This window comes from Rhinolophus ferrumequinum, chromosome 22, assembly GCF_004115265.2.
Source record: "Rhinolophus ferrumequinum isolate MPI-CBG mRhiFer1 chromosome 22, mRhiFer1_v1.p, whole genome shotgun sequence".
NCBI lineage: Eukaryota > Metazoa > Chordata > Mammalia > Chiroptera > Rhinolophidae > Rhinolophus > Rhinolophus ferrumequinum.
Genome location: NC_046305.1, coordinates 33,836,518 through 33,863,318, shown reverse-complemented (window position 1 = coordinate 33,863,318; position 26,801 = coordinate 33,836,518). Strand labels below are relative to the sequence as shown.

The window sequence follows — 26,801 nt, the reverse complement described above, 5'->3', positions numbered from 1 at the left end:
ATATCGAACTAAAAAGCTCCTGCACAGCAAAAGAAACCATCAGCAAAAAAAGAGACAATCAACTGAATGGAAGAAGATATTTGCAAACAACACCTCCAATAAGGGGCTAATATCCGAAATATATAAAGAAATCATATAACTCAACAACAGCAACAACAACCCAAACAATCCTATTAAAAAATGGGAAGAGGACCTGAACAGACACCTCTCCCAAGAAGACAAACAAATGTCCCACAGATATATGAAACGATGCTCAATTTCACTAGCCATTAAGGAAATGCAAATCAAAACCATAGTGAGATACCACCTCATACCTGTTTGAATGGCTATTATCAACAAGACAAATAATAACAATTGTTGGAGAGGTTGTGTAGAAAAAGGAACACTCATATACTGCTGGTGAGATTGTAAATTGGTATAACCACTATGGAAAACAGTATGATGTTTCCTCAAAAAATTAAGAATAGTATTACCATACAACCCAGCAATTCCTCTTCTGGGTAACTACCCAAAAAAATCTGAAAACATTTATCTGTAAAGATATATGTACCTCTGTGTTCAGTATAACATTATTCACTATGGCCAAGACATGGAAACAACCAAAGTCTCCTTTGATAGTTGATTGGAGAAAGCAGATGTGGTATGTATATACTATGGAATATTACTTGGCTATAAGCAAAGATGCAATACTGCCATTGTGACAACATTGATGGATTTTGAGATTATCATGCCAAGCAAAATAAGTCAGACAGAAAGAGTTGAGAGCTATATGACTTCATTCATATGTGGCATATTAAACTGAAAGCAACAAGCAAATAAGACAAACAAACAAAGAAAGAAACAGAAACTCGTAGACACAGACAATAGTTTAGTGGTTACCAGACCGTAAGCCGGGAGAGGCGGTGGTAGAAGAGGGTAAACTGGGTCAATTATATGGTGATGGAAGGAGAACTGATTCTGCATGGTGAACACACAATGCAATAAATAGATGATGTATTGTAGAATTGTACACTTCAAACCTACATAATTTTACTAACCAATGTCACCCCAATAAATTTAGTAATTGTTTTTAAATTAAAAAGTAAAACTTATACACACCTATTACTAAAACTCAGTAATGGCCATAGTAATTATTAAGAATTTCGGTCCACCAAAGATTTATTTTGGGAGAAACAATGTCTAGAATATCGCTGACATTGTTTAGAGTTATCAGCTCATGGTGATAATAAAAAATTAGCTTATTTTAGTCAGCTTTATAATTTTTTAGTCTAAAAACAATATAGTCCTTATCGTATGAGTCTGATAAGGGTTTGAGTATGATGATGGATTTTGGGGCTTGAGCAATGCATAGAGTGGATGTGTCTGAGGATCAGTGTTGGGGTGAAGGAACCAAAGTTTAGTTTGGGCCATGATAAATTTGAGGTACTTGTTAGATATCCAAGTGACTCTAAAGGTCCTGAATTAGCTCTGAGGATAAAAATGTTGCAGTCATCATATATTGAGGGCATTTAAAGCTCTGAAACAAGGAGGAATTCACCTGGTACCCGGGGTGTCTGATTCCACATTGGTGGTATTCCTGCTAAAATGTCCCGGCACTCCTCGGTGCCATTTCCCATCTCCTGTACACAGCATGCACACTTTACCCCTCTTGCCTTCTGTTACTCCTCCTTGTCATTTCCCCCATCCTCAAGTGCTTTCCCTCTTCTTCACTTATCTGAAAGCTGATCATTTGTCACATTTCACAGTAAGTCTTCTCTCTTTTGAAACACTTTTGCTCACATTGATATTTTACATTTGTCACATTGTACTGTGTATGTGCGTATATGTCCCATCTGTCTGCTGACCTCACCATTGGTGAATAATAAATTTGCCAAATTTATAATACTCAGTAATCACCTCGCTGCCCCGTGCCTACTTGATTATGACCAAATCTAACCAGCAGTTTTCAGTATCTTATTTTTTACTTCTTTTCTGTAGGAGATGCTTAGAGCTGTGACTCTCATACATTTATTCATTTAGTACATGTGCTGATCACTGTGCAAAGTGTTGGCTGCAGTGCTTGTGGCAGTAGGAGGGTCTAAGCAGAGCTGCTAAAACCCCTGCAGCCTGGCACCCTGTTTTTGCTCTGACACTACTTCAGCTTTCAAAGTGACACTTCCTCCTTGCTTGGGTTTCTTCCTGCTAGTTAGGGTATGTCCTCTTTCTTTTTCATCAACAGAAGGTGTTCCTGCTTCTTGCAGCCTGCTCTTCAGAGCTGTTCTTAAATCATAACCATTAGCCTGGATAAGAATCTTTTTTTTTTTTTTTAATACTGTGTACTTCTACTGAGAGCCCATAAAAATTCTAGGTTAGGGCTTAGTCAGGGGAAGGTACTCAGCTTACAATGTACCTGGATGTGTTTAGAGCCTTCCTTTGATGCAATTGGTTTATGTGGCTGGAATTCTTTATTTACTTTCCCTTGTCTTTGCTTTCCTGTCTAACCTTTCAGGAATTTTCTCAGATCCCAATTTTAGTCCATTTCAATCTCTCTCCCTTTAGATCCCCATGCCTACCAAAACTGGGTGTCTGTGTCCACATAAAATAAATAATATTTAAGAATTCTCTGCTTAAACTTTGAAAATTTTGGGAGGAAAAAAATATTCTCTACTCTCTTAGGTTCACTGCCTGGGCATATGAAATAAAATGAGAAAAAACAGATTAACAAGAAAAGCAGAGTTTATTAACACATGTGTTGTACACACACATCACACATGGGAGTTATGAATCACAAAGCGGTGCTCAGTATTGAGGTTTTATATAAATCTTAAGAAAGAATAATAAATTTGTGGAAAAAAAGTGACAAGTCAAAGGAAAAGGGGGGCTTTTAGAGGGCGGCACCACTGTGGGAAAGTAGGTATATGGGGGAAACTCACAGAGATAAGGGCTATTAAGTTTTACAGTTTAGATTCCCTCTTGGTGCCCATCTCTGGGCTAATGAGTTTCTAGAATTGTCTCTTGGTGATAAAGAGTCTGCCCTTTCAGTAGGGAGAGGGAGACATACCTTTGCAAATTTATGTCCTGCTTTTAGGCAGATAGTAGGGGATCAGAGAGCTTTTCCTGTATCTGCTTCTTCTCAGTTGCCTTCAGCTCAAAATAATACTTATGCCAAAGTAGTATTTTTGGGGGGTGGAATATTCTGATACCCTACAAAGGCAAGCCATCAGTGGTGCCCTGGATATTATGACTTCTGAGGTAGTGTGGCTGGAGTTCACAAAACTATATTTAAGACATTCTTATTGCTGACCCAGGCCTAAATTCATTCTATGTATAATCTCATGTTCTAACCAGATGGAAAGCTTCTTTAGTATAATAAGGTCTTGATTTTATTCTGTTTAATACTTTGCATTTTCTGTAGCATTGAGCGTGGTGCCTTGCTGATTGTTTGACATATTGAAATTAATTGAATGATCAAGATCTTAAGCCACCAAAGAATGAAAAGTCTGCATACACACTTTGGAAGACTTTGTACTGCATGATCCAGTAGCTTCATCTTCAACAATTATTTATTTATTTTATAAAATGATCTCTATAAGGCCTGCATATATCATTGCATGTACCATAATCTACTATAAGCATCTGTTTTTTGGAGGTTTCTCTATTAGAATGAGAGGTAATTAAAAGTGGGAATTTGGTAAATTCACCGTCAAATCATGGCAGCTAACACTGTACCTCGCAATTTGTAAATGCTTGTTAAATAAATAGTTCAATGAATCCATGCTATATATTGGTATATATTCATGAATATAGTCTTTGAATTGCTATATATTCTTGTATTCATGAATGTTGTCTTTTTGATATATATTTATGAATTGGTATATATTCATGAATATAGTCTTTTTATTACTATAAAGCTTTGAAAAATTATTTTTGCTTACCTTTAATACTCTAAACTGTTCTACTATTGAGATGATTGTATTTTAGGACTCTTTTTTTTTTAAGTACAGAGAGTGAGCACTGATATTACTTATTTATGACTGTATGCTTTGGGGATCCTTGTTCTTTCATAGAAAAAGAGGTTTTACTACAAAAATATTCTATAGATCACATGGAGCTAATCCTATAATATCCTAAACATAGTAATCTAAAGTTACAGATTTTAATTTGAACAAGCTAGAGGTGTATTTATAGAATGTGTATGTATGTATGTAACTATGTGTATGTATACATGTATATTAAACATATACTTTCAACCCATTTTAGTTTTTTAAGATTTTGTTTTCTTAGGAATTTCTTATGGAATTATCAGTAGATAAATCAACTAAATACTTTAATAAACTTAATAGTTTTGGAAATGCTTTTGACCAGTTTTCTATTTATTGTTTTCCATTGTTTATATTTATTTTCACATCTGTTTCTACTGGTTTTACTGCAGCCCATGTAATATTTTATCATGCTTATAAAAATTTGGATGACCTCATACTCATATTATGTGATATGAAAATATCCTTAGAAGAGATACTTAGTCCTTATTATTGATCAGAAAGACATGTTGCATTTTTTAACATTGGTGATTTTTTCACAAATTCTTCTTTTTCTTTTTTTTTTTCAGTACTTCTGAAATTCCTCAGTTCCGGCTGCCATATGATGTAGTAAATTTGAGATTGAGCTTATGAAGGACCTTGGTGTAAAGGTAAATTAAAAACATAACATGTGTATTGTTCAAAGAGAAAGGAGTAAGCTCTACACTAAAGTTTAACAGCAAAATGTCACATATTTTAGGAAAGAACAATTAAAAGCTACACCAGGCAGAAGCAGAAAGATGCTTCTCCTTGCTTAGGGCATTTGTCTGTCTACTGTCTGAATGCCACTAGCCTGGAAAAGGGCAATCAATAGTTCTCATCTGGCACGCCTGCATGTGATTAACTGTCTGTAAGAAACAAATTCCTAAATTGCTTTAGGGGTTCAGTGCAGCTAACAGAAGGATTTGGTTTCTTTAATCATGTTTTTTCCATGCAAGTTGTGTGCACTCTGAACATTCGTAATTCACAATTTGGAACATAATTTCTTATGGAGGTTTATTTTATTATTATATGCATCATGTCAGTAGTGTTAATGTGATAATCCTTTCTCAACATAAGCAATAAATCAGTGGGGTAGAAAGCAACGGCTTTGTATTTTTTATTGTTTTGTGAAATAAATATTGTGGTATTCTTTTAAAGATGGTCAAAAAGTTGGCACATTGTGCTTTCAGAATATAGCTTTTTATATTTCTATTCTTTTCTATTATTTAAGAATATTACACTGTGGCTCTTCCCTTGAGCATATTGCTATTTTGGTTTCAAAAATGTTAATTTTCCATAATCTAACACAATAGATTAATAAAATACTGTGGTTAACATAATACATTCTGTAAGTACATGCAAATGATATTTTGAAAAGTAATTAACAAAGTACTCATGGCTGTTGCATTTAGAAATAAAAATTAAAATAATCAATAAAAAGGGAAAACACTCAAACAATATTTATGCTTTTACACTTTTAACTGTGCTTTATTTGGCAATAGTTTGGTAATGAAACAATTACACATAATCACTAAACAAAGAATCTTATACCAAGTATACAGTACAGATGTGCACAACTTTATGAAAACTCAGTGTTCAAAAATAGTGTTCGAAATAGATGATTTAAGGGTGATTATTTACTATTAAAATGTATTCTAAAAAGTTATTTAAATGTCTTTCATTTGGAGTACAAGTTCTTAATCAAATCTCATTAAATAGGGAAATGATTATTTATTGAGTCTTGAAACTGATATATTTGGTGTTGCTACCAATTGAAGATAAATCAGAAATTAATTTAAGGCACTTCTAAATTTATCTTATAAGTAATTGCGAAGTTGTATTCAATTTTTGCAGTACCAGATACATTGCATAAATTAGGGTATACCATTTGCTGTTATTAAGTAACTCATCAAAGATACAGTAGTAGTTAATGAACTCAGTGCCAGAAAATATACATTTTAGTTATTTCTAATTTATAGCCAGGTACCTTGACACAGTCAACTAATATTGCTACTTTGGTCCATAACTCTTCACATGTAAAAATATGTTACTTTTATTTGTACAAAACAAAAACTTATCTGCTTATATATGAAGAGAATGTCTCTGGAAAGATAGAAGAATCTGATAGCATAGATTGCCTTTGGGAAAGTGTGGAAAGGATTTATCATCTTTTGTGTATTTGATTTTAAACCCTATAAATTTATTATATTGTCAAGAAAAACTTAGAACCCAAATTAAAGAGGAAGTTATATTATCTTGTCCACCTTTGTTGTTTTAAGATGCGAAGTATTCAAACTTGCTTTGTAAACCATAAATTGTATGTGCAATTCTGAGGAATAAGAGCAGCAAAATTCTTTTTCAGCTTTGAGAACCTGCATCCATTGATGAGATATTGCAGCTTTTGATGACCTATCAACTCTAGCCACACCTTTTTAAAACATATTCTACACTTGTTGCCTCCTTATCATCATCACCAGATTCTTCTTAACCTACCCTCTGTACTTCTCAGCTAACATTGCGTGTTTTTGAAGTCAACAATAATTTCCTGGAAATTAAATGAATTGTGCTCTAGGTTCATACTGTTTAATTTCTGTGCAGCTATGACACATTCCTGTATGTATGTGTGTATATTTGTGTGTGTTTTGGGCTTTCTGGTCTAGCATTATCTTCATTATCTGATTTTTCTTTTTTTTTTTCCCCTCTTTCTAATGTGTTTGTTTCATTTATTCAACAAATAATTATCGAGAATTTACTTTTGCCAAGTATTGTGCTAAGGGCTAGTCTACAACCATGATTCTTCAGAACTCCAGTCTTATATTCTTAGTAGTTTAATGAGCACATCCATCATCCAAATAACATAAGCTCATCATATCCAAAACCAAGTTTAATTCATCATCTTCACTCCCGACTGTGTTCTTTAGCTAAATTTCCTGTTGAATAATTTCAATTTATTTCATATCTAATAGTTTGATAGATTACTTCTTGTTAATAGTAAGATGAATTTTCAAGTGGAATATTGTGTCACAAAAAATAATGAGAATTTTATCTGCTCTCTCTATTTGTACATTATATATAGTTTTTCTTCTACTATTTCATTGGCTGGAATCTCTAGTATATCAAAAGTGTGATAATACATGGCATTTTTTTGCATTTATGAGAGAGCATTTTAATCATATTGAATATTTTATTTTTCTAGACTTAGAATATTAGACTTTTATTTAGTTTTTTTATTTTGATGGAGAAAGGATGTTAAATTTTTAATTGACCTTTTAAAAACTTATGTTCAGTTAGTAAATTGAATTATATTAACATTTGTACTCTGGACTATATCCACTTTGCATAATGTTTTATTATATTTGTACATAAAGAACTAGATTTGTTTTGTTAGTCTTCTTAAAGTTTTCTTTTGTATTCACTTACTTATGAAATATTAAAACTGAAAATATTGCAGGGAATAGTAAAGTATTGTTGCTGTTCTTGTAGAGTTTGAAATCTACTGAACACCCTTATTGTTTATTTTCCCTATTTATTTTTATTTATCTTCATGAGTTTGTGTAATAGAATTATGCTAGCCTTATAAAAATAAACTTCCCAGCATTTAATTATTTTATTGTTGGTAAGAATATTGTCTTGAGAATTACCTTTTTTGTCAGATTCGACAATTTTATTCTTCTGAGCTCAAAGCCTTTTTTGAGAGACATAATTTTGACCTTTTCTTTTTTCATATGATTACTAGTCTTTCCACCTATTTTATTCTCATGTCAATTTGGCCAATATATATTTTCTTAAAAGAAAGTTCTGTTTCATTGAGATTTTTTAATTAATTAGCGTATGAGTGGATTTAAACTATACGATAAAAATATCTAATCTGTACCTGTGATTATTTTTGCTTTTGTGTTTCTAAACCTGTACATTGTGCTTTCTTAACTTTCTTCTTGATAAGACTAGATAGTGGTTTCTCTAGTTAATGTATTCTTAAAAGAACCAGCTCTCAGAGTTTTATGTTCCCATATTCATTAATTGCTGATTTTATCTTTATTAATTCTTTCCCTCTGCTATCCTTGCTTGTTATTCTTTTTAAACTCTTGAGTAACATACTTATTTTCATTTTTCTAGGTTGAATAATGAAACAATTTAAAATTATTCGTTTCTCTCTGAATAGATCCTTGTTAGCATCCATATCTTTTTTATTAGTATTATTGTTATTTTTCTTGAGTAATTGTAGTTTTGTTTTTCTCTTTTATACAGAATTGTTTCGGATAATATTTTATTTGATTCTGTATTCTTGTGATCGAATTCAAAATTTTTCAGTTCACTTATCAGCAGGAAATATAATTTTTAATTTATTGAGTATACTCTCAATTGATTTCATATCAAAGGATTATTTCTAGAGTAATAAATTATTCTGTAAAAAATAGCCTCTTAGCTGTTACAGTTTTATAAAATCAAAGAGATTTTATAAAAATTTCAATATAGACCACTGCAAATTATTTTCAACTTTAGGTGGATTTTAACAAAGGCTCTTATGATATTTGTGTCAGATGATATTACTCATCTTTTAGATTGTCTGCTCTTTATCTGTTGACTTTGCAATTCAGAATTTAGGTGGCTATAAATATTTTTTTCAGTCTTTATAATATTTATAATGACTTCATTTTTTAAGCTAAAAATGTAAACGTGCATAAAGATTTTGCATTTTTCCTAAATATGTTTAAAATATGCATATTTGCCATTTCTCAAATAATTGATAAAATTCTATTGTGATTTAACTTAATTTGTAATTGCTTGGCATTTGTTCTGCTTCATGAGTTCAGTAAAAAATATCTAACTGAATTCTCTTCCTTGATAACTTCTCCTCATCATCTTTTTTTTAGTACAGTTATTTGAAGCAAGCATTTTTGTTATTATAGGATATTATTGGAAAATATATAAAATCATGTCATATCTCTACTGGAAGGGAGAAACATGTCCAATAATAGTTGACAAAATAATTTTTCTTTCTAAAGAAAGCTAAATATTATTTTTAAATTCTTCCATCTCATTTTCTGTCTTAGAAATTCTAAATATATTTTATCTATTTAGCCAAATGTTCTGTCATAAAAATGTGAAGATCATGTACATTGTTTTCTGTATATTTTATAATGGGGATCACATGGTTCATTTTAAGTAAGTGTTCCACTCCAAAACAGTTGTAAACCTTTATCCTACATTATGTATATATATAAAATTATGTATATATATAAAATATAATATATACAGGGGTGCCAAAAATGTACACACATTTTAAGAAAGGAAAACTGTATTAAAATTGTAGTACTCAATATATACTGATAACAAAAGATGAATACAAGTCATGTTTGACTTCTGCAATTATGAGAGGTGCTCAGAGTGGTTACCATCAGCATCCAGACACTTTTGATTATGGCAAACTACTGCTTGAGAAACATTGACCAAAGTGTCCACTTGGATACATGTTTTGGGCACCCCTGGTATATTCGTATATTCCTATACTGGGGTACCAAAAACAAATGTATACACATGACTTGTATTCATTTTTCGTTGTTGGTATATATATAGTATTACAATTGTAATACAGTTTTTCCATTCTTAAAATGTGTATACCTTTTTTTGGCACCCTCTGTATATATATGAATAAATATTATGGATGTATAAAGAAAGTCTTCATTGAATCCAAAGTGGATATTGCAATGAACTTGGTTCAGGGCTTAATATATTCAGTCTTTATATTGAAATAGTAATAACTCTTACTCTGAGTGATAACTTTTATGCCGAAGTGGAGTGAATTTTATTTTGAATTTAGATAAGCAATTTGAGTATCCAGTCATATATTACTAAAGCCATTAAAGGAAGGTGTAATATATGCTGTAGTCCCCATCTAAGAAAATCAAGTTGGGGAAATATTGCATATATAAAAATACAGAGGAATAAAGGGAACAAAAACACAAACAACGTTCATCAGGTGATTTTTTTAACATCATATCTATTTAACAAATGTTAGGATTTCATAGTATAGCAGACACAGGAATGTTTGTTATGTCTGTAATTGTCTGTAATACTAGTTTTGCTGAAGTTCTACACATCTCAGCCCGATTGCTCAAGGCATAATAGAAACAAAATTGTAACTTTTTTGTCACAAAATTATCTTTCTCCTTGTTCTCTCTGATTGAGACTGAGTTATTGATTGGATGGCAAATATTCGGGAGTCTTAGGCTTTATTAAAGGGAAATTTAACCAGATTGCTCAGCGCCGACAGGGAAGGGTCTTGGTGCTATTGCTGAATCTTATTATTATTGCTCTGTGTCATTTGCACCATGGAGCTACTGCCCAGTAAGGGCTATTCTCCACCTTTCCAACAGTGCTTATCCACAGTGTAGACTTCCTGGTCCCAGTGCAATATATTAACGCCAAGAGTCAACTTACTTGTCTTTCCAGTTTTCAATACAGAGAAACTGTAATTCAACTATTTGCCTCCCACAGTTGCTCAGTTGCCTACTAGGGTAGAAAGAGACTGTAGAAGTATAAAATATCTGTGGATCTTTCCTGCATGTTACAACTCAGAGACATATTCACTCTCCCAGGGTAGAAGGATTGAGATATCTTCATTCTCGTTTGATAAATCACATGTTGCCATTACTAAATTAAACTCCTGCTTTTTACACACACACACACACCACCTTACGAAGGATGGGAGGTCTTTCTTGAATATGTTTGCTGAGGCAGATGACAATCTAAACCTAAAGTCAAGTGGTCTGTGGATCATTTCCACTTGTTGACTCATTGGTAGGGCATTAAGGCATTCTACTGCTCATCTTTGCAAACTGCATTCTTCTTCTATTTGTTTAAACTTTACCAAGCATATTTGGACCTATAGTTTGCTTTTATGTCTAACCTTTGTCATATATTGATATTAAGGTTGTTTATTTCATAAAATAACTAGTAGAACTTTCCATTTTCTTAACAATCAGAAAAAAAATAAATATCTATTTTTAAAAGTAAAAGTTAAAATTTTAAAGCCTCACTATCAGATACATTTAATAGCATCTAATTCTACTAATTCTAATAATAACACACATTATTAGAAACTTAGTATTAAACATTTTTAATAGTACACGATTACTTAATGTTCTGCTTTATTCTATGGTATTGGATATGTTCCAGAATTCTTAATATTAATCATTAATCTCACGTTGGTTGCCCCCTGTTTATAAATATTGCAACAGGTATTCTGTCTATTAATATAAGAGTAAGAGAGCACAATTTGCTACTGCAACTCAGAAATGAATTTGTGATAATACAAACATAAAAGGGAAGAGGTGAAAATCTGAATTTGCAAAGGGGATTAATCCGGAGATAAGATGCATGCTAAAGAAAAAGGACTACTGTACTCGTACTTATGAATTTTATATAAACTCAAAAAAGAAAAAAAAATCCAGAACTGAGACACATAACATATAAAAAGAGGAAACAGGAAAAAAATCATAGAATACCACCAAATAAAATAACAGACACACAAAGGCAAAGGAACAGTGGAGACATCGAGCTACTAGAAAACAAAGATAGAATGGCTATAGGAAATCCTCATATATCAATAATCACCCTAAGTGTAAATGGACTTAACTCACCAATAAAAAGGCACAGAATAGCACATTGGATCAAACCAGGAAATATGCTGCCTTCAAGGGATACATCTCAGCTGCAAGGACAAATACAGACTCAAATTGAAAGGGTGGAACTATAAAACAAGAAATAAAAGGAGAGATCAAAAGATACATGGAAACAAATGAGAATGAAAATACATTGTATCAAAATTATTGGAAAGCTGTGAAAGCAGTATTAAGAGGGAAATTTATGTCATTATAGGTTATGTCAAGAAATAGGCCTATCTTAAGAAATAAGGAAAATCCCAAATAAGCAACCTAACAGTACATCTTAAAGAACTAGAAGAAAAAGAAAAACAATGACACCCAAGTCAGCATAAGGAATGAAATAATAAAAATTCAAGAAGAATTAAAGGAAATAGAGGATGAAAAGACAATAGAAGAATTAATGCAACAGAGAGCTGATTCTTGGAAAAGATTAATGAAATTGACAAACCCTTGGCTAGTCTCACTAAGGCAAAAAGAATAGAAGCAAATAAACAAAATCAGAAATGAAAGAGGAGAAGTTATAACAAATACCACAGAAATACAAAGGATCATCCAAGAATACTATGAAGGACTATATGCCATCAAATTCAATAACCTAGAAAAAATGGACAAGTTCTTAGAAATATATAACCTTCCTGGACTGAATCACGAAGAACCAGAAAATCTAAATAGACTAATCAACAGTAAAGAAATTGAAACAATCATCCAAAACCTCCCCAAAAGCAAAAGTCCAAGACCCAGATGGCTTGACTAGTGAATTCTACCAAACATTCAAAGATTATCTAACACCTGTCCTCCTCAAACTCTTCCACAAAATTAAAGGCATTACTCCTTAACTCATTTTATGAGGCCAACATTACTCTGATACCAAAACCTAGTAAGGATACCACACAAAAAAAGAAAACTACAGACCAATATCTTTGATGAGTATAGACACAAAAATCATAAACAAAATGCTAGCAAATCAAATACAACAATACATTAAAAAGATTATACAACATGACCAAGTGGGGTTCATTCCAGGACACAAGGATGGTTCAACATATGCAAATTGATCAATATGATACACCACATAAACAAAATAAAGGGTAAAAATCATATCAATAGATGCTGAAAAAGCATTTGACAAGATACAGCATCCATTTATGAATAAAACACTTAATCAAATGGGTATAGAAGGAAAGTACCTCAACATAATAAAGGCCATATATGACAAATCCTCAGCTAATGTCATAATTAATGGTGAAAACTGAAAGCTTTCCTCTACAATCAGGAACATGACAAGGATGTCCCATTGTCACCACTATTATTTAACACAGTATTGGAAGTCCTAGCCAGAGCAATCAGAGAAGAGAAAGAAAGAAAAGGCATCCAAATTGAGAATGAAGAAGTTAAATTGTCACTTTTTGCAGGTGACATGATGCTGTATATTTTAGGAAAACAAAATGGCCCTGTATGATATTGTCCCAGTGATCTTCTTCCCTTACTGTCTCTCTTCTTTGCACTTTATACTCCAGAAACAGTACAGGTTTGGTAGGTATCCACATATGAGGTGTGATCGCAAAATACGGTGAATGTTTAAATTTAAAAAAATATATATTACAGTAAATGACACATTGCCATTAATTTCTCTCAAAATACTCCCCCTCACTTTGAACACATCCTATCGTTCTTGCCACTTTCTGAAGCAATTCTGGAAGTCCTTTTTCATGAGTGTTTTTGGTTGTGCTGCCATGGCTGCCTTCATGTCCTGAATCATTTTGACTTTGGGGAAGAGCCAGAAGTCACACGGTGCCAGATCTGGTGAATAAGGTGGATGAAGACACACTGTAATGTTTTTGTTTGACAGAAATTTCCATATACCAGAGCAATGTGTGACATGGAGTGTTGTCATGATGGAGTATGAAGTAAACATACTCACGAAAGAGGACTTCCAGAACTGCTTCAGAAAGTGGCAAGAATGGTGGGATAAGCGTGTTTGAAGTGAAGGGGAGTATTTTGAGGGGGATTAATGGCAATGTGTCTTTTACTGTGATACTTCTTTTTTTTTAAATTTAAACATTCACTGTATTTTCAGGTCACACCTCGTATAATATGTTGTTCTGTGCCTTTGAACATAGTGCCAGTTCTGCTTGTAACCTCCTTCATTCTCCTTGTAACCTCCAAAGACATAAGAGCGTAGCTGTTACTCTTGTTCTGCAATTAGAGTCCACATGTGACTTTGATAAAGGTCCTCTACACTCTCTTGCTCCTTGGTATCCTCATCTGTAAAATGAGGATACTGATGCCACTTCATAGGGTTAATTGTGAGGATTGAATGAGTCTGTACAGGCAGCATTTAGAAGATAACCTTGCACTTGGTCAAGGCTCTATGCAGGTCAGTTGCAATTATTGTTTCATGGGTAAAATTCATTCTTCCTTTGTAACTTAATTTAAAAACTTGTTTTTAGGAACATGCTGTCTTCAGAACCTAAAGAAGCCTACCAGGCACTTATACTTCCTTCTTTATGGTAATAATTGAGAGCAAAATTACAGCAAAATCTTTTACTTTAGAGAGGATGTATTGGCACATGCCTGACGAGTGGACCCCTAAACTTCACTCAAGTGGCTCGTCTCTGATCATCCTAGAGTTCAGTTTCTGCCCTTTGGAGTGCATGTGGCTGAACAAAGTCTCTGGCATACCAGTTACCACTCGCTCATGTTGTCTGGTCTACATGGTGTTTTCAGTGTAATGGATCACTGTGATGTTTTGTGAGATGGCCAGGTCATTTCAGATTATGTGTACTATTACAGAACAGTTGACATATTCCTGAGGAAAAACTGTAAATGAGTATTATCTTTCCCCTGTGAATGTGAACTATTTTTGATCCCCTTTCCTTGGAAGCAGTATGGAAAAGTATGCCACATGCATTGTACCTGTGGCCTTATTAATCTGCTGTAGAAATCATATCACATCGGTCACAGAAACTGCAGTCAGAGCTACTCTTTGGTCAAACCTCTAGTACTTTACAGTTATTTTCCAGGAATCATTTTGTCTCAGCAGGGGCGAGATTGGTGAATTAAACAGAAATATAACATAGACCACCACCATCTCTCCTCATCCCATCCATCCCCAGGATATGATAACATGTTTGATTTACCCTCAGCCAGGGTTTCAGAAGTTATCTGGCCTTCCTAATTATTATAGCTATTGTAGCTCTTACTACACAGAGATCCAATGTGGGTTACTTCAGCTGACAAACACAACAATTTTGATATTGCAGTTGAAACTGAGAAAAGAATCACTAACTGGGGCTGGGATTTCACTGGGCCCACTGTGAGCCAGACCTTAGCCAGGCTTCAGTTTTTCCTTCATCCCTCTAGGTCCCCACTCTTACATCTTCAGATGTCAGTATCAATGGAGAATCTGGGTCCAATGTCCTTGAAATGTGTGATTATTTCCCTTGCCCCAGTATACAGTCACCTAGGAAAATGGCCATAGTTCCCTTTGGAGAAAGACTAGGGTAAGCATCACAATATTTGTTTGCCTGGATATTGCAGGGTCCTTTTTCCTAGGACCTGGCCACCTCTACAGGGAGTAGATTCCAGATCTGAAAATTGACTCACGTCTGGGAACTGAACAAAATATTGTGACTTTTAATAGGGATGGCTCCTCTCTGGTTCCAAGTTTATTCATCTTTCCCGGAAAATGTTCCCAATCAAAATTCTATCCATTCTTTAAAAATGTCCTATTGAAATCCCACTACCTCTCTTTATCCTCATCCTTATGACCTTAGCCAGAATGAATCTCTTTTTCCTCTAAATTCTCATAGACGTGTGTTGATCACACTCTGTTTTATATTTATTTGTGTATATTTTCTGCACATATGTTGACTACACATTGAGGCAGAAACTGTCTCATTTATCATTTCATTGTTTAAAGCACCCACATATAGTGCCTTGAACATAGTAATCAAGCTATGAAATTTTACTGATGTGATTTTAAATATATTAGCTTTTCTTCACTACTTTATTCAAAGGTAAAATGTACTTAGCCTTTAAGTAAAACATATTAGTGTTCCACTTATGCACTACTTTGTATATGTAAATCTCTATACTAGAACATAAAAATATTTCCACACATGTATGGAAATTGATATATATCAAGTTTCTGTTCTTTTTGATGTTGGAGATTAAGCTTTTATTAATCAAATACCAAAACATCATTATTCACATATTGTTTCTTATAGATAATTTGTGGTAAAACCCTTTCAGTGAATGAAGTGACTCTTCGCACTTTGAAAGAAGAAGGGTACCAAGCTGCTTTCATAGGAATAGGTGAGTAGCTTACTTTAAATATTTTTCTTTATAATATTCTTTTACATTTGCTGACAAGATCCAGAATAACTGCCTTCAACATGTCAATGGTAGAAGTTATATCTGTTCAGAGAATAGTAGAGAGAAATAAGTAGGCAAAGAAAATTGTCTATTTTACAACTAGTTGTGCTGTCTCACCTTCATTATGGATAGACTCTGGCGAGACCATCTTTATCTTCCCATTCTCTCACTGTAGCATCATCACCAGTGAACATTTCTAAGAAGCAAAATGTTCTCAAGTCATGACATGGAAGCTCAGGATTTGGGCTCAGAGACGTTTAGATGCTATAGCTTTCTCTTTATGATCAAACAAAATGGCTATATTGATAGTAAAGCCCAGAATTGACTTGTCTTCTTGTTCTATTCATTTGTTTTTAAAATTTCCTGAAGACTTTTCTATTTGGCTGAATTTTAAAGATGTGTAATCATAGTTCTGAAATATACATGGACACTCGTAGCTGCTAAAACACTTAATGTGTCTTATGGCTTCATATTTTACCTGAATATCCGATAGGTATTGAGTTTTTCTAACATTTTTTTTTCTGTCCACTTATTGTTAGTTGAGAGACCAGAGAGAACAGTTGTTTTAATTTAGTCTTTGTCTCATGAACTTGGTATCCATTCTCTCATATGATTAAGCCCATCCTGATGTATTTTAGTTTATCTGTCTCTTCTGCAGTTCCCACACTTTGAATATGAATATCTAAGTAATGAATCTACTCAGAGATTGAAAAGCTGTTCCACCTCTTTAAGTGATCACACACTGGATAACATTTGTTTTGGGACTAACCCTTTTCATAGCATTTCTAGAGGGAAAACATCAGGAATGCTTCTTAGCCTACCAAATTTTCTTATCAGGATGCCATAGGATCCCTTTCTAGATAATTGCTACCAAGCCTAAGACCATTTCTGTCACTGCCTTCATTTAGGTGAAGAATTATGGAGAGGAAAATAAATTTTCACTATTTTCTAGCTTCTAAATGTATTGGACCTCCTTCTCAGAAGCTTGAGTGCCATTGTCGTCACCATTTTTCTATATTATCTTCATTTAAGTACAATAATCATTGTGTAGATCAAGAATAGGAAGGAGAAAATGTCTTAAATTTTCTCTAGGTTCCGTTTTGAGAGGCATTATAGAGACTTTGGTTTTACTTTTCAACTTTACAGTTGTGTTGAGAATTTAACATGAAGAAATAAGGGAAGTATTTATCAAGTATATTCTACTACCGTGTTTCCCTGAAAATAAGACCTAACTGGAATATAAGCCCTAGCACGATTTTTCAGGATGACGTCCCCTAAACATAAGCCCTAATGTGTCTTTTGGAGCAAAAGTTAATATAAAACCTGGTCTTATTTTCGGGGAAACATGGTAATAAAAGCAGCATTGGATCAGTAAGTTGTTGTTACTCTCAACAAATACTTGTTCAGAAATGGTTGGTTGGTACTAAAAGGACAATTTAGTCAAGCAATATGTCTGAAATATTGGTGATGTTTTCAAATAGCTATTTAAAATTCACCATTGTGGTTTCCTACAGCAGTTGTATATAAAAGATATGTTTTCCATTAAAGGAGTTGTATATGCCAATGTAGTTTTGTGTATCTCTATGAATGCTGTCTAAAAAGAATCTCTGTACTGACGAGATAGAGGCCAAATAAATAAAAAAAAAAAAACATTGAAATATCTCTAAATCAATAGCATAAGAAGAAAATTATAACAAAATTTTGGAATAATTAAAAGGTTTGTCACTCTGAGTGATTTCAACCATAGTGCTATCTTCCATCTGTAAGAATCTAATGTTTCAGGGTCTTTTTCCTTTTATTTTATTCCATTAAGTCCCCTTACATATGTTACTTGATAATGCTACATCCCTTCACAGTACTCCATTTGACTCTGCACTAATGGTGTGAACATAGCGTTTAAAATGTGGAGTCCTTTCATATTTATGTTGCTGTGCATTTTCATGCTGGGAAATTTTCATGCTGGGAAATCTTTTGACATTTTGGTATAGTGATGTGTAGAATGCAGTTATGTTCTATTTCAGTATTTGATATGAATATATACAAGAAAGTTTCATCTTGTCAAAAAAAAAAAAAAGCTTCTGTCTATAGAAGACAAGTAGCTTCATCCTCCAGGAATTGTTTATTTGACACTCTTGATTGCTGAGGTGGGGGTTTTGACCTTTCTATTACCATATAACTGCCTGTCACTTGGACAGCCTCACATCCTTTCATGCTTTTGTTCATTAACCATGCTTCTATATCAGATTTAAACTTCACTCACTATTTTCCTGTTTCCCACTCAGTTTGGAGAAGTTAATTTTGGAATAGGACTTCCATTTATTTAGGACATAGGTTTGGGCACTTTAAGAAAGGATAATAATAGAGGCGTAAGAAAGATCACACATTTAACAGTGTGATCCATCCTCAATACCTGATTTTCATCTTCGGTCATTAATGACCACTTTGTCCACATTGCTGTTAACAAAAATGGAAAATAGGGAGGGGAACTTGCACATACCACTTTTATCTCTGTCTGCAACGTGGTCACAGAAACATGCCTAGCAGCAAAGGATGCTGGGAATTATAGCCTTCAGCTGGGTGGGCATATGCCCCATTAAACTTCTGTTACTATAGAAAAAGAGGATGATCGAGCTATAGAGAGAAAAGAAGGAAAGGTCTCTGCCATAGGTTTGCATTATCATTGGTATTTTATACATGGATTCCTTATTGAGAAAAATCAATAAAGCACTTAGTAGCAAAGAAAACCCTTTTTGAACTTAGTGCTTATATGTTGATTACATAGTTTACTTAAGAAAATGGAATATTTTTCTCTTACTGTAGTTGGAAATTCCAATATATAGATCTGTATTTATAAGTACTGTCCATTATATGTTACTTTGTATAAGAGAAAAAATGACTTTATATTTATTAAATATAGTTTATTAAGGTTAGCTTAATAAATCCATTTGCTAATACAAGTGCGTTCTCATGTTTCTTATTTTTAATATTGTGTGTGATGTTGCTGGTGAAAAGTTTCTCACTTTTAGGCTTTTTCCTAACTGATGCTAACAGTGTCTTTTAAAGAAATTATGTCATTGTACATACATCAGTGTGAGACTTAAAGAGTTATATCTCTTTGTTCGTGAGAGATTTTGTTTCTTCTAAGTAAAATCAAGATAAATGAGATTAAGCTCTGTGTCTTATTGAAAATGTATTGCGTTGTTTGGAGACAATTGGGATTTTTTAAAAGACTGAAATTTTGGTATTTTTTATTGAAATAAAAGTGCTTGCACAGTATGTTAATGTCAATGTTCAGAAATAGAATTAGAACATCCACTATAAAAGGGCTTTTTCAAAGTATTGGATGGTTCCCTTTGCTTGGTATTATAATCAATATAATGAACTATAACCATCATTTCTCTTTTTTAAAAAAATTAACACATTAAAAAAAATGAACACAAAAGACTGGAAAGTATCAAATAGTGTTACACATGGTTAGGCCAAGTGTTATTTTGTTAAAAATATTTTTCAGTTGTATGTGTATTTTTTGGATGTGTTTTCTTGCATATGCACAAAAATATATGAAACATATATTTTTAAATGTGGCTTAGTAGTCAATGTTTGAAAGCCAGTGCTGTACATTGTAAAGACCCTGAAATACTAACTGCCTTTTGCCATATCATGTCCAACACCTATTAATAAGTAGCTGTTGAGTGAATTAAATAAGTATTGAAATACTGCAATGTTGCAGACACTATGCTGAAATTAAAAATGTAAATAAATCCAAATTTATTTTGATTAGCTAGATTTTAATTTGAGTCAGGAAAATCATGAAATATTCCAACAGCAATATTCACACAATTTGAGGAATGAGAAATATATGGACCTGAGTATAGTTTTTCTTTTTTTGTTAAAGTCCTTTTGTGTGATTAAATTCTAGAGCTACTGTTCTAGATGACTGAAGAACTGAACCCTTACTCTTTGCTTTAAAAAGGCCCATTTTCGTTGCCTTTTCTGATTGTCCATTTTCTGGTAGTTTACCTCTTGTATTCTCACAAAACATGGTGGCGTTGAAAAGTTTAAACAAGCATGAGAGGGAAAGAACATACACTATACACTGAGACACCCTCAGATAAATAGCAAAACTTTTTATATTTTTCTGACAGATATTTTTTTTTCTGAATTTTTGGTTTTAATACTTGGGAGAAAAAAAAAGGAGTACAGGGGAAGCAGCAGTAAAATCTATTACTATAGTCACAATAGACACAAAGGGAGCAGGAAAATGTGGAGATAGCTAACTGTCTCCCCACAGGATGTTTTACTTGTGTCTGCCTCAAAGACTGTTCTTAAAATCATTTCCGACTATCACCATTCCCTTACCTGAATGCTGCTAGGCCATTGCTATAGCCTCCTAACCAAGTCTCCTTGGCCACAGTTATGCACACAGCAGAAATAGTGATCTTTCAAAAATTAGATTTTATCATGGCATTCCCTTATTAAGTTCTCTCCTCCTCACCGTGGCTCCCTATTTTCTTCAACATACAAGAAGAACTCCTCAAAATAAGACTTTCAAGACTCTTTATGATTTGGTCAACAGCTTATGTCTCCAGTCACTTTACCCATTAAATTGTGTTTCAGCCATTTTTTATTTTTTTTTATTTTTTTTTATTTTTTAATTTTATTTTTTTAAATTTATTGCGGTGACAATTGTTAGTAAAATTACATAGATTTCAGGTGTGCAGTTCTGTATCACATCATCCATAAATCACACTGTGTGTTCACCACCCAGAGTCAGCTCCCCTTCCATCACTATACATTTGATCCCCCTCACCCTCATCCCCCACCCCCCAACCCCCTTACCCTCTGGTAACCACCAAATTACGTTCCCCAGATTAATTTTCAAACCTGTGGCCATCCTGTGGTCACCGACTGCCCTCCAAACCCCTCACCCTCCCCCGCACCCCCCACCCCTCCCGCCCATCTAGCAACCCTCAGTTTTTCCTCTTTGTCTCCAAAACTGTTTCTGATTAGTTCATTCACTTCAGCCATTTTTAACTGTGTTCAGTTTTACCTCATCTCAAATTTTTTTCGTCTCAGTTTTTGGACATGAACTGTCACTATTTTCATAGTTAAGTTCATAGCTTCGATGTCCTTTTTTTTACTTCACATAGTTCTCTTTACTTGTAATGATCCACTCCCTACCTTCACTCTTTAGCCTGAATAAGTGAAGTCATTTCCTTTCCTTCAACCCCCAAACCATTATGTTCCTGTTTCCTTTCTGAATGTTCACACTAAATTTTGTACTTTATTACAGCACTTATTTCGCTGAATGTGTTATAATTGACTGCTTACACGTTTGTTTCTTCTACTGGAAGTTATAATCTTGCAGGCTGAATATTCTGTCTGCCTTATTCATAGATCTCCCGTGCCTAGCCATGTGCCTGGCACATAGCCGGAACACTCTAAGTATTTTTAATTATTTATTTATTTTTATTTTTTATTATTGATTTTTAATGCAACTGTTTTGACTATTTTCCAAAATAAATTGATAGGATGTTAAAACATGCTGTGGAGGGCTATTATAACACTGAACAAACCCAGAAGGAAATAGATATTATATTATTGTAAAGTTTGTATTATACTACAAATGAAATAAACAAGTGGAGGTAATGGTATTAATGGTGGTGATATTGGTAGTAGTAACAGTAATAGCTAAAATATCATGTGCTTAATTCTTTTCTCTTAGTTTTAAATATAATCTATGCCATTAACTCTTAAAATGGCCCTTGCAGTGGATATTAACTATTTTATGGATAAGAAAATTAAGATAAGATTAAAGAAAAGTACTAAATTGCAACTGAAACGTGGAAGGTGAATTTTATAGAGAAGGTAGGAAAAGCGTAGCAAATGCAAACATCTGTACGTCAATATAAAAAGCTGTTACAGACACAATGACTCAAAGCCAATAAATCAGCTGATGGCACCTGACTACCTTGAGGTGTCGAACTGAAGGATCCCAACGTGGGACCCATAGCTGCAAGAACTTGTCTTTCTACTTAGCCTCTCTTGTTGTTGCCGCCAGTTGGTTTTTTTCAGTTACTATCAGAAAAGAATATTTTTTAAATGTGAGGATTTCCAAATATTGTAGCAGGTAAAGAAGAGGTCATTACAGTAAAGAAAATCCATTGAGAGATTGTGGTATTAAATTTGCTACAGTATGGCCTTTAGTTAAATCTCTTGTGCCTTCTTAGAGCCAGAATTTTTCTCTGGAAAAAGTTATTCTTATTTAGCTTCTTAATCAGGAGTTTCTAAATTGTACACAATAAGATATACTTTCTATTTATTTAAAAGAAAATGCAGTAAGGTTTTTACACCACCCTCTTTACTTCTGTTCACTGGTAAAAACTGAAGTTATTTAGGGATGTACAATTCTGAATAGATTGTTTTAAAATAATAAACCTGACTTAATTTTAAGCAAAAAAAAAAAAAGGCAGGAATATTTTGCCAACCAACTTTTTTTTATTTGTAATATTGTCTAATCTAGTGTCACTTATAAGTACTCAATTATAATTGTGAGGTGGCTTCCAAGAAATCAGAAATGAGGAAAATAGAATTCCAGCTGAGAGTTCATTAAATCATCACTTAATGAGCTCAAGCAAATCCCCCAGGAGGAGATAAAATAGATGTATGGCAATTACTCTTTGATCATATTAACATACGAGTATCTATAGAAGGTGCATCTTAATCTTCAGAATCTGGTAATAGGGACTGGTCACCTGTACAAGTACAGAAAAAAAGAGTATATATATATTCAAAGGACCTGGATTATTTGAGCCCATATTGTGAAGATGTACAAGTAAATCCATTTTAAAGACCTCTAAGTCTCCTTGTTCTGGTTCGAAGTTCACCAAGCTGTCATTGATTCCTAAACAGTTTGATTATATTAGGAGAATGCTAATCACGTCAATAATAGTAATCCTGGTCCATATGATGGTAATCGTTGTCACCCAAAATCACTCTGCTTCTCTTAGTAACATGATACTCTAATATGAAGAACTCTCCATATGAGGTAACACTGCTTACAAATTGTAAATGTTTCAGATATTTTTAGTGGTTATCACTGCATTTAGAATAAGTCAAATTTTCTTTCTATTTTTTATCCATTAATATACCAATACCTTTATTGTTCCATGTTATAGTGTAACATTTCGGTAGTTCTTTTCATGGTACAGTTAAATCCTAAGCCAATGACCCCCCCCCGGAAGGAAGGAAGGAAGGAAGGAAGGAAGGAAGGAAGGAAGGAAGGAAGGAAGGAAGAAAGGAAGATAGGAAGGAAGGAAGGAAGGAAGGAAGGAAAGAAGGAAAGAAGGAAAGAAGGAAAGAAGGAAAGAAGGAAAGAAGGAAGGTTATCTACATGTGAGACTCGGCTTCCTCTTTTCTCTCCTTTGTGGCATCTCAGTTGGTTTTCGTGTTGTCTGAAGAACAGATAGATTTGCAGAGATTCCATGAGGCTGGGTTTCTATAAAAGTTGAAGCAAACAGTTTCAATGTATCACACGTAAACAGTTGACCTTAATTGGATGATCCCCATACCCTGGCATTTTGTTGGTTCACTTTCTTCTCCTCGTCCGAGAGTGGATGAGGGTAGAGGGTAGGGGTATTTTCTGTTGGAGACAATAGACCCAATTGATGAAGAAGGAGACTTGGCAGGAGATAAAGTCCTGACATTGGCCATCTTAGGAGCGATAGGTGAGGCTGAGATGTTTTGAATGTGAGTGCATGTGTATGAGGTTCAGTGGGAAAGTAGTAGAAGCAAAGGGACTCAAATTTTCTTAGTATGACTTTCAACTGCCTACAATAGCTATCCTAATATACTTTTTTAGCCTTAAATCTACTACTTTATAGGCCTCTCCCACCATCATTTATCTAGCCATTCCTCAAAAGTAACCTGTATCTCCCATCATTATACCTTGGTTCTCTTTCCTTTACTGAGAAAATTTTTCAGTCTGTGTCTACATGGTAAAGTCAATACTTACAATATTCATCTCAAATGCCACTTCCTACATAAGACTTTCATAGTCATCCTGCTGAGATAAATGTTTAGTCTGTGTTCCTACATAGCAAAATGTTTTATACGTCATTTATAGGACTGCATATAGTTATCCTTTTATTATCTTTGGTGGTGTGCGTATTTCTACTCCCCCACTCCATGCAAAAACACACTATGTTAAAAACATGTAAGACTTGGGATTAATTTTTTTAAAATCTTTGTGTACACAATTTCAGCACATTTTGTGACACCTGAATAAAATTTTTGAAAGTAAAATCATTGGAAGAGTAAAAAGAAAAGAGGAAACAAAGGAGGAAATGAAAAACAATGTAATAAGTTCTTGAGAAGTTTGAAACTATACTTGATTATTTAGCCTTTTTTATTTATTTATTTTTATTTTTATTTTTTTTAAAGATTTTATTGGGGAAGGGAAACAGGACTTTATTGGGGAACAGTGTGTACTTCCAGATCTTTTTTCCAAGTCAAGTTGTTGTCCTTTCAGTCTTAGTTGTGGAGGGCGCAGCTCAACTCCAGGTCCAGTTGCCATTGCTAGTTGCAGGGGGAACAGCCACCATCCCTTGCGGGAGTCGAAACTGGCAATCTTGTTGTTTAGAGGATGCACTCCAACCAACTGAGCCATCCGGGAGCTCAGTGGCAGTTCAGCTCAAGGTGTCGTGTTCAATTTTTGTTGCAGGGGGTGCCCCCTATTCCTTGCGGTACTCGAGGAATCGAACTGGCAACCTTGTGGTTGAGAGCCCACTGGCCCATGTGGGAATCGAACCGGCAGCCCTTCGGAGTTAGGAGCATGAGGCTCTAACTGCCTGAGCCACCGGGCCGGCCCCTATTTAGCCTTTTTTAAATTCATGGATCTTTCCAAGCATTTTCATGTATCTTTTCGTTTTTTTTACAAAATTCAAAGACCTGATTATGGTTTTGATTACCCACTGAAAGGCAATGCATTTCAAATTCTAAATGTTGTATTTAATGTCATTCTTACATTTATACTTTATCATTACATAAAGTATTATATTGCTATGTTGAATATTAGGTATTTTCTTTGAGCATTTTGGTAAAGGTCATGTTAATTTCTTGACAGTTTTTAATATGCATTGTATGATGAAGATGGTGATGTAACAAAATCTTTTTTAAAAAGTGGCCTTTGTAGCTGGTAGAATTCCTGGAACATTGTAGATTTTTGGTAATACTTACATATCTATTAATACTTAATGTCTATGAATTAATTAATTATTTAATTAATTAAAAGACATCTACTTTTTCCATAATACAGTCAAAAGGAACTAATTTATACAGCAAAAGGATTATTTTCAAGTATTCTATACTCCATGTTTTTTTATTCAATACTTTCTATAAAAGAGTGTAAATTGTATTTCAAAATATTGAACACTTCTTTGGATTTCTTTTGATGGAGACATGGAGGAATATTTATTATATTTCTATATATATATATATTTCAAGGAATGAAAATATATTTTACTTACATGAATTGCTTAAATTAAACGAGAAAGGGACTCTTTTGTTCTTTTCATTGTTCAAGCACTATATATGGAGGGTGCCAAAAAAATGTTACGCATTTTAAGAAAGGAAAAAACTACTAAAATTGTAATACTCAATATATATCGATAATAAAAGATGTATACAAGTCACATTTGACTGCTGCACTTACAAAAGGTGCTCACTATAGTTCTGAGTTGTCTTCTAGAAGTAGGATATTGATGATAAAGGGAAATCTTTCGAATAATTAATAAAATTAGAAGTCACTGAGGTAGTCGATAGTGTCACAGAGGAATTAGGGAATATCATCGTACATCCCCCCCCAATTCAATGAAGTTGAATCTGGAATTTGTGATTACATTGAACACGTGTACAACACATCAGTGATTTCCAATTAGAGCTGGGGGCATACTACTGGATAGCTCTATGCACAGCACTAACCACACAGCTCTGCTTAGCTTACTTACACTTTTGCAAATCACTGCATGTAAAAGTGGGTAAAATAAGGGAACCCATTACACACAAGGAAAAAGATTAAGAGAGGCTTGAAAAATGTTATGGAAATGGCAGAAGCTGGTGCAAATTAGAGGAAAGTAGGTAAATGGCTATTTGTGCTTTAGATTGCATTGTAGAAATCATCTTTCCGAAGAATAGAAATGAGAAACTTTGAGAGTTAATTTGTGTCTTATTTATCACTTATTTCCTATTTATATTTTTTATAGGTTAGGCTATGCCATCTTTAGCTACCAGCATTAGATCAGATGGACACTGTTCTTTTTTGTTGACATTTGAACACCTTTTTGACATTAAATGCTTAGAAGCAATATGTTCTACAGCAAGACCATCGCTTTTAAGAACGGACTTCATTAAGATACTGTATTTTAAGTAATAACTATATTTTAAAAGAAATTCAATTGAAATTTATGTCAAATTATTTTTTCTCCGGACACTGTCTTTAAATTGTTTAAGGGTATCCAGCAAAATGACATTGTTCTAAATTCCCCAATGCTTTTATTTATTGTGTGACACAAATTTACTTAAATGAGTAAATTAAAAATTAATGGAGGAGAACCTAGTTTGGTTAAATTACTCTTTCTCAATTTCTTACACTCATATTACTTGGTAATATTGTTTAAGTTATACAAGGTATTAGTATATGGGAAAAACAGTACTGGAA

At 33.6% G+C, this 26,801-nt stretch overlaps 1 protein-coding gene across 1 annotated transcript in view; it reads left to right on the top strand.

Moving 5' to 3' along the window:
* The window catches only part of DPYD (dihydropyrimidine dehydrogenase), an 830,145-nt gene that overhangs the window by 208,596 nt on the left and 594,748 nt on the right, over window positions 1–26,801 (top strand). Inside the window, 3 exon segments of the mRNA XM_033092743.1 lie at window positions 4,589–4,629; window positions 4,632–4,669; window positions 15,937–16,024. Coding sequence (XP_032948634.1) covers window positions 4,589–4,629; window positions 4,632–4,669; window positions 15,937–16,024 — 167 coding nt within the window.